General features: G+C 48.6%; 1 protein-coding gene across 1 annotated transcript; it reads right to left on the reverse strand.

The window, feature by feature from the left end:
- Positions 1–2,076: 2,076 nt before the first annotated feature.
- On the reverse strand, positions 2,077–6,937 carry LOC103172165 (E3 ubiquitin-protein ligase TRIM39-like). The gene is made up of 6 exons (XM_007884973.2): positions 6,476–6,937; positions 5,427–5,522; positions 4,731–4,961; positions 3,725–3,747; positions 3,059–3,174; positions 2,077–2,766 (listed from the first exon to the last, which is right to left on the reverse strand). Exons 1-6 carry the CDS (start codon positions 6,887–6,889, stop codon positions 2,252–2,254), a joined length of 1,395 nt encoding a protein of 464 aa, XP_007883164.2. The 5' UTR covers positions 6,890–6,937; the 3' UTR covers positions 2,077–2,251.
- Between the last annotated feature and the right edge of the window lie 1,709 nt (positions 6,938–8,646).

Genomic DNA, 8,646 nt, shown 5'->3' on the forward strand with positions numbered 1-8,646 from the left:
AGTAGTGGCAAGTGTGGTAGTGTCAAGTGTGGTATTGGCAAGTGTCGTAGTCACAATTATAGTTGTGGCAAGTGTGGTAGAGGCAAGTGTTGTAGTGGCATGTGTGGTAGTGGCAAGTGTGGTCAAACTCCGCATTATTTTTGGCACATACTCATGCTGCAATGTAGTTAAACTAGATTGGGAATTCTGCATGTACATGTCCCATGGAATACACACTCTCTTCCTACAGTAATACACCTCAGTATCAGACACAGTTTGCTGAACAAAAGCTTGGGTACCAATTACTGGAGCTTTGCTAACCACAACTGCGCACAGTTTGTCAATTGAGAGCATTGCCTGTATGATGTTTATGTTTGTCCAGCTGGTACTGTTCGTGTTCGAGCTTTGGCTTTGCCGTAAATGGCCCGAGTGAGAAGTCTGCCTGATCCTTCCTAATACGCTGGTAATGATTGATGTCTGTATTACTGCAGACCCATGTGGATCAGGAATCACACAAGAGGGTTTGAACAGTGCCACACGGGGTTCACCACATTCCGACAATCTGTTGCCAATCTCATCCTCTTGGGGCCAGTTCAAGGAAAGCCCACTTTACCTTACCCCCAAGCAGAATTAGCAAAGTGGTCATTTGACATCCAACAAGTCCAGGTTTGGGTGCTCAGTACGTGGATGGCAATCACGCGGATCACCCTGTGAGCGTCCTGATGGATAGCACAACTCAACAAGAAATACATGAGAGCTTTGGCACCATTTTCCTGCCCACATCTGAAACACAAACACATTGAATCATGGTGCCGCCAGTCGGCAGTGCGGAGCTTAAGCATCAGCTGCTTACCTTGAATGCTAGGATTTAAAGGACTGCAGAGCTAAGTTTAAATAACTAGCCTTTCCTCAAACCTCTTGTATATTCAAGCAATTACAAATACATTACGGGCTTTACACCATTGTATTGGAATAGGTGAGGCAGAAACATTGGGGGTAAACTATGCAATGCTGCTTAACATCTTTTGTTGTGATAATCACATCAATGTTGCTCAGTTGGTGCCACTCTTGCCTCTGAGTTCTGAGGTGGTGAGTTGAAGCCCACGCAAGGCTTTCAACACGTTGATCAGACTGAAACTCCAGTGCATTGGAAGGTGAGCACTGCATTGTCAGAAGTGTTGTCCTTCAGGTGAGGCAGTAAATTGTGCTGCAGTTTGTGCTGTTTAACATTTTATTCCACACGATATGCACCTTCTAAACAAAGTTACAATCAAACTGAATTTAATAAATCAAGCTCGAGAAATTGTCATTAAAATAAGTCAGCATTAAAATCTGATTGAAAGATCAACAACCTATCTGATGACTTACCAAGCCCACCAATGATGGCAAGAATAGGGTAGAAAATGTACATAATCTGGAAAATGATTTCTGGCTTTTCGACCTCGTTTATGACCACCTCACCCCCCCCTGTCCCCACCAGGTTTGGCGTCAAACTCTGCCCCTGTTAATATCTGAGACCTTGCAAGCGGCCGGCGCGACAGAGAGAGAGAGGCCAAGAGAGGCAGAGTGCCTGAGAGAGGACGGGCAACAGAGAATGGCAGAGAGAGACACGGAGAAGCAGAGAGGGCCATGGTCAGAAATAAAGGGATATAGAGAGAGACACCTCTGTATGGACACCTGATATTAAAAGTGAAGCAGCCATATAGACTGTCCCGCCCTGTGACACCGCAGTCCGGAGTCTCCTGGATCTGCTCCTCATTCTGTGTCGTGTCTCACATCTCATCACAGCCAATCCTGACATCACAGCCTCAGACATCACACGGAGAGATTGTACATCCGTCCGTTTTATTGTGATACCAACACAAAACAAAATGATATTTGTGTACAGCGCCTTTCATATCAGGAGGACGTCCCGGGGAATAAAGTGTTAAATCACAATAACAGGTTACAGAAACTTGTCCAATCGGAGGTGGGGAGATGTTGGTCAGGTCGGGGTGTGAAGGGATACGGGGCAAAGGCCGGTAACTGGGGTTGAGGTGCAGATCAGCCGTGATCTTACAGAATGGCCGAACAGGCTCGAGGGGCTGAATGGCCTCCTCCTGTTTCTGTGTTCCTGCGTCTCCTCCACTCTCCGCCCAGTAACCCCTGTACCCTCTCTCTGATTGGTCACCCTCAGCCCTCTCTCTGATTGTTTGCAATTGGTGACTCCCTCCGTACCCTCGCACTCATTGGTCGCCCTCACCCACCCCTGTCGGGGTGAGGGGGGTCAGTGTCAGGGGGTCAGTGTCAGGTCAGTGTGACACCATGTGCTGAAGTACGGGAAGAGTTTCCCAGTGAACGTGTGGGTGAAAGTGAAGAGATGAAACATGTGGTCGGCGTCGTACAGCGACACCTGTCCTCCCGCATAGTCCAGGTACACGCCCAGCACCCGGGGGCTCACCCTCAGGGGGAGGGGGGAACGAGGTGAGGTTAGAGCTACATATTCCCCATTGACGAGCCTCACAGCCCAGACTCCAGCCTCAGGTCCATGTGTGAAACACCCCTTCCTGGGCACAGACTCTCGGGCCACCCCCACTATACAGTGTGTGCTGATCCCCACCTCCACCTCCCAGTAATGTCTCCCTGATGTGAACCCCTCAGACCCCAGGACACTGTAATAGATAATGAACCTCTCCGGGGTGTCAGGAACCCGCTGACCTCTGCCACCGAGTCTCACTCGGGTCCGGTCCTCAGACAGGATGAGCCGGGGATGGGCTGTGTTAGGATCCAGAGTCAGAGAGGCTGGAGCTGAAACAGAGAATGTTGACATGCTGGAGATCGTGTGGTGAACGCTATATTTCATTGGTTCATTCAGTGAGGTTTGGATTCCTGCTCTGTGTGTCTCAGGTTACACGTGGGACACCAGTGATGTCTGGCTGTGACCCGGGGCCCGGCCACCGCAGGGCTGAGGTGGGTTGAGCTCCCAATGATCTTATTCAGCATTCCCGACTGAGGAGATGAGGAGCGACAAGACATTTCCTCCACATCTATTCCCAGAGTCAGACTCCGATCACAGGAACACAGTAAGAGCCAGTGTTACCTGCAGTGATGCCCTTTAACAGGAGTTTCCACTCTATGCTCTGCAGAGGCCCAATGTGGTCCCTCTCAGCCACATCAACAGACACTTTATTGGGTTTCTTGATGTCAACACCAGACCTGGGCACAGATAGAAATTTGTTTAATTAAATTCAGACACAATATCGATGATTCAGGTGAGATTTTCACCATCACCACCATTGTGAAGTCCTGTTCATTTGTTGTTAGAGCGTTCACCTCACAAGCCAGAGGACTCTGGTTCGATTCCCGGGTAGGACAAAACATGAGGTACCTTATTTCACACAGTACTTTCCTACTTACATGTAGTAAGGACCAAGTTGTTAATCGATTGGCCGATCAATTTTCCAGGGGTAATTTCATTTTGTTGGTGGGACACTGCTGTGCGCAATGGACTGCATTGTTTCTCCCAGAAAATATACAATCAGTTCCCTTTATGGTATATTCCATTAAGATCTGATAAAGCACTCTATCAAATGATAGGATTATTATTATCATCACAATTCCCTGTAGAATTTGAAGATAGACTGGACATACACAATGTTCTGGGCTCTCACACAAATATGTTTCTCTTTGACTAATAGCACTTTCTGTTACACAATGCGATTAGGGAATGTCACTAACCAGATGGACATAAGGAAACATTACAGACCTGTCAATGACGGATTTGATATCCTGAAGAAGAAATGAAAATAAGGAGGGTTAGAGTCCATCTTGCACATAGCCATCGAGATGAATTTGAAGAGGTATTAGGCAGCTTAATGCTGTGATTCGTGTTAAATTAAAATAAACTGATAACTCATCACTCCAAGGGAACAGGTCTCAGTCACAAGGTGTCAGTAATGGCCAGTTAGGCATATGTATGTGGAGTCTTGTAGCTCAGTGGTTAGAGCACTCGCTTTGCAAGCGAGAGACCTGAGTTCAATCCCAGGCAGAGGGCGAAACCTTGGGCAAGTTTCCTTACTCCACACAGAGCCTAATAATAATCCCTCCAAAACCCCAAAAACAATAATAAATTGGTCATTTTCAATCTACGACTGTTTGTGGGACATTGCTGTGCGCAATTGGCTGCCGCGTTTGCCCACAAATATACAGTCAATTCACTTTACAGTGTGTTCTGTGAAGCGCTTTGGGACGTCCTCCCGACGTGAAAAGCACTATATTAAATGCAAGGATTATTATTATTATTATTATGTATAAATCCATAAATAAATGAGGCCGGGATAGTGACAACGTAATGATGTCAGTGGTCGTGAAAAGTCAAGTCAGTGTCATGTTATCAGCAATCTACTGTTTTAATGAATTAAGTCTAAATTTCTGATCTGAGTTACAGCAGATTGTAGTACCTCAATCATATCAGCTTTTCATAGAATCATAGACTGTTACAGCACAGAACGAGGCCATTCGGCCAATCGAGTCTGTGCGACTCTTTGACAGAGCATCACTTTCACTAACCCAATCACCAGCTTTCTCCCCATAACCCGGCAAACCTGTCTTCCCCCAAAACAAACACGAACACGGACAATCCTTCCACTTCGTCTGCATCTCTTTCCAAATTCAGCTTTAACACCGTCACCTGTCTGTCTATAACACCAGACACACACCAGCATTAACACACTCAGTGTCTGTCTGTCAAACCAGACACACAGCCTATGTACCTTCAGGAATTCGGTGTTCTGGAGAGTCAGTCTTGTCTGGATTTCCGCTATTCTCTGGTTAATAGAAGTAATTTGCTTGGAAATGTCACTCTTATTGTTTTCTATTTGTCCTAAGATGGCCTCCTCCTGCTGTCTGAGTTTGTTGATCATGTCTCTCTGCTCCTCGGTCAGCAGCTGGTGACGTTTAGCAAATTCAGCGTCGATGTTCTTCCTCAGACGCTCGGCTTGTCTCTGTCACAATAAACACAACTTTAACATTATCCGACACAAGAACAGGAGCTCGGCCTGTCAGTCACGGTTACATTGCCCGTGAACCTGGTGATATCCTCCTGAGGGGGTGGGTTGCGAGGTCTCCTGAACTGAACTGAACTGACTCCAAGGTGACCTGCCTGGCAATGGAATGGCGGCATCGAGAGAGGCCTCTGTGATGGTATCTTGTCCAGTTCCTGAGTCAGTCTGGTCCACAGTATCCCAGGGCACTGCTAATAACGGCACAGCCCAGACTGGCTCATCGACAGGACGTGGATAGGCAGACGAGTCACTTTGGGCAGTGATTAAACAGACTCATCTCCTGAAAACCCTGCGATATGAAGCCCTAACCTGTAGGGTGGTCCTGGCTGGAAACAGCGGGAAAGCTTGTCGCACAGCAATATCAATGGAATGGGATATATCAGAGCTGATGTACAAACGCCTCACCTTCACTTCCAGTTGAGTGGTTCCTTCTTCATTCTGACACTGAAACATTTCATTCAACTGTTTTTGAAGGGTGTCCAGTGCTTTCTGCAGCTTTTGCTGAACCAAAGTGAATGTAAATAAACAGGAAGAAGGGACAGAGTCATTATTATTGGTTTAGTACATTCTACTTGTGTGACAGAGCTGTAATATTCCATTCCACTCGATCGACACAGTCAGATGGTGAGGCCACTAAGAACTTCTGGATTTACCTGACATGCCATCAGCAAGCAGGCAACACCAGGGCTTGAACACACAACCGTGTGACCCAGAGGCCGGCGAGATTGCTGCTCAGTGACCGGCTGTGCACAATATCATCTATTTACTAATATGTTACACAGAGTGTAACAGCACATTGACAATGCTTCATCTGCTCGACTAAACTTTAACTTGGTCATCAAACCAATCTTTCATCTTAAACAACTGGTTCATTTGATCAGATTGTGTCCTCTGAGTCAGGAAGTTGTGGGACATTGCTGTGTGCAAATCGGCAGCTGTGCTCACAGTCAGGTCACTTTAGGGCTCCATAAACCTGGTCTGTATTCCCTTCAGTTTAGAAGGTTGAGGGCTGATCTGATTGAGGTGTTTAAAATAATAAAGGATTTCGATAGAGCAGCAACAGAGACAGTATTTCTTCTGGTGACAGAATCCAGAACAACGGGAATAATATTAGAGTTAGAACAAGGCCTTCATCAGTGAAATCAGGAAGTATATTTTCCGACATAAAAGTTTGTGGAAATCTGGAACTGTCTCCCCCAAAATTCCATGGATTAAGAGATATTTGGATAGATTTTTGTTAACTCGGGGTATCAAGGGATATGGGGCAAAGGTGGGGATTTTCAGTTGAGGTACAGATCAGCCATGATCTAACTGAATGGCAAACAGGCTTCAAGGCCTGAATGGTCTCCACCTGTGCCTATGTTCCTGTTGCTATGTTTACAGTGTATTCTGAAGCACTTTGAGACGTCTTCACGGCGTTCTATGAAATTTCAGTATTAATATCAATTCCATACCTTGCGGAGCTCAGCAGCTTCCTGAATGGGAATGACTGTGTGATACTTGTGATCATGGGACATCGCACAGACCACACAGATCGCTCTTTGATCCATTTCACAAAACAGTTTCAGCTTCTCCTCATGCTCTCCACACTGGATTCCCACCTCTTCCAGCCTCGGATTCAGGAATAGTCTCTGAAGACTCTCTACAATGTTAGACAGAGTTCTGTTGAGCCGAACACTCCACTGAGGAATCTGCTGCCTGCACTGTGGACAGGACACACTTCCTTGTCCTGTGCCCCAACACTGTAAAATACAGTCTCTGCAGAAGTTGTGGCCACAGCCAAGAGACACCGGATCCGTATAAAACTCCAGACAGATTGAACATGTGGCTTCATTTCTCAGGTTCTCCAGTTCCTGTGCAGACGCCATTTCACCATCAGCGCTTTGCGCTATTTGGGACTTTCACTTTCCCCCAAACCAGGAAGTGGCTTTGCAGGTGGGGATCACAGACCAACTGCTGTTTAAAGGGACAGACACCTAAAGACAAAAGGAAGACGGATGTTTAGCACATTTAGCCATTCGTAAGGTCACGTCTCAGAATGATTAACAATAGCATTGATGGACATTGCACTGAGGAGAAATTGGAGGTGACCAAAGGTTCAAGAGGAAAGTGATCCGGGTAAACGGCGGGCAAGGCCGAGGGACTGAGACATAGGGTAAGGTAACATACAAGGAGTTGTTTTGCAAGAGCCAAGGCTCGAGGTCTGGAAATTTATTCCTTTGACCATTCTACCCATAGGGCTTTGGCTTGCAGCGTTAATAATAATAATAATCTTTGCATTTGATATCATGTTCCGCCCCCCTCCCCTGAGCTCAGCTCCCCTCAGCTCACGTACCCCATGTCACCTCAACTTCCCTCAGCAGCTCACCAACCCTCACATCATCTCAACTCCCCTCAGCTCACCTCCACTCAGCTCCCCTCAGCAGCTCCCCTCCCTCACATCCCGACAGCTACCCTCCCCTCACATCCCCTCAGCTTCCCTCCCTTCACATCCCCTCAGCTCCCCGCAGCTCCCATCACAGACACTCACATCCCCTCAGCTCCCCTCACAGACACTCAGCCCCCTCCCCTCACATCCTCTCAGCTACACTACCCTCACATCCCCTCAGTACCCCCCTCTCACACCCTCTCATCTACCCTCCCCTCACATCCCCTCAGCTCCTCCCCCCCTCACATTCTCTCAGCTCCCCCCCCACACCCTCAGCTCTCCCCCTCACATCCCCTCAGCTAAACACCCCTCACATCCCCTCAACTACCCCCCTCACATCCATTCAGTTCCCCTCAGCTCCCCTCACATCCCCTCAGCTCACTTTGCATCCCCTCAGCTCACTTTGCATCCCCTCAGCTCACTTTGCATCCCCTCAGCTCACTTTGCATCCCCTCAGCTCACTTTGCATCCCCTCAGCTCACTTGACATCCCCTCAGCTCACTTGACATCCCCTCAGCTCACTTCGCATCCCCTCAGCTCACTTCGCATCCCCTCAGCTCACTTCGCATCCCCTCAGCTCACTTCGCATCCCTCAGCTCACTTCGCATCCCCTCAGCTCACTTCGCATCCCCTCAGCTCACTTCGCATCCCCTCAGCTCACTTCGCAGCCCCTCAGCTCACTTCGCAGCCCCTCAGCTCACTTCGCAGCCCCTCAGCTCACCTCGCATCCCCACAGCTCAGCTCGCATCCCCACAGCTCCCCTCACATCCCCTCAGCTCCTCCCCCCCTCACATCCCCTCAGCTACCCGCCTCACATCCATTCAGTTCCCCTCAGCTCCCCTCACATCCCCTCAGCTCACTTTGCATCCCCTCAGCTCACTTTGCATCCCCTCAGCTCACTTTGCATCCCCTCAGCTCACTTTGCATCCCCTCAGCTCACTTTGCATCCCCTCAGCTCACTTGCATCCCCTCAGCTCACTTCGCATCCCCTCAGCTCACTTGCATCCCCTCAGCTCACTTCGCATCCCCTCAGCTCACTTCGCATCCCCTCAGCTCACTTCGCATCCCCTCAGCTCACGTCGCATCCCCTCAGCTCACTTCGCATCCCCTCAGCTCACTTCGCAGCCCCTCAGCTCACTTCGCAGCCCCTCAGCTCACTTCGCAGCCCCTCAGCTCACCTCGCATCCCCTCAGCTCC

This window comes from Callorhinchus milii, unplaced genomic scaffold, assembly GCF_018977255.1.
Source record: "Callorhinchus milii isolate IMCB2004 unplaced genomic scaffold, IMCB_Cmil_1.0 Scaffold30, whole genome shotgun sequence".
Classification (NCBI taxonomy): domain Eukaryota; kingdom Metazoa; phylum Chordata; class Chondrichthyes; order Chimaeriformes; family Callorhinchidae; genus Callorhinchus; species Callorhinchus milii.

What these genes read in the sequence shown, in the direction of transcription:
- LOC103172165 (XM_007884973.2), bottom strand. Translation starts at nt 6,889, where the DNA reads ATGGCGTCTGCACAGGAACTGGAGAACCTGAGAAATGAAGCCACATGT. An exon ending in AAGCTGCTGAGCTCCGCAAG is followed by an intron (nt 5,523 to 6,475) that starts GTATGGAATTGA and finishes ACTTTGGTTCAG; the next exon opens with CAAAAGCTGCAGAAAGCACT. An exon ending in GTTAAAGGGCATCACTGCAG is followed by an intron (nt 2,767 to 3,058) that starts GTAACACTGGCT and finishes TCTCTGTTTCAG; the next exon opens with CTCCAGCCTCTCTGACTCTG.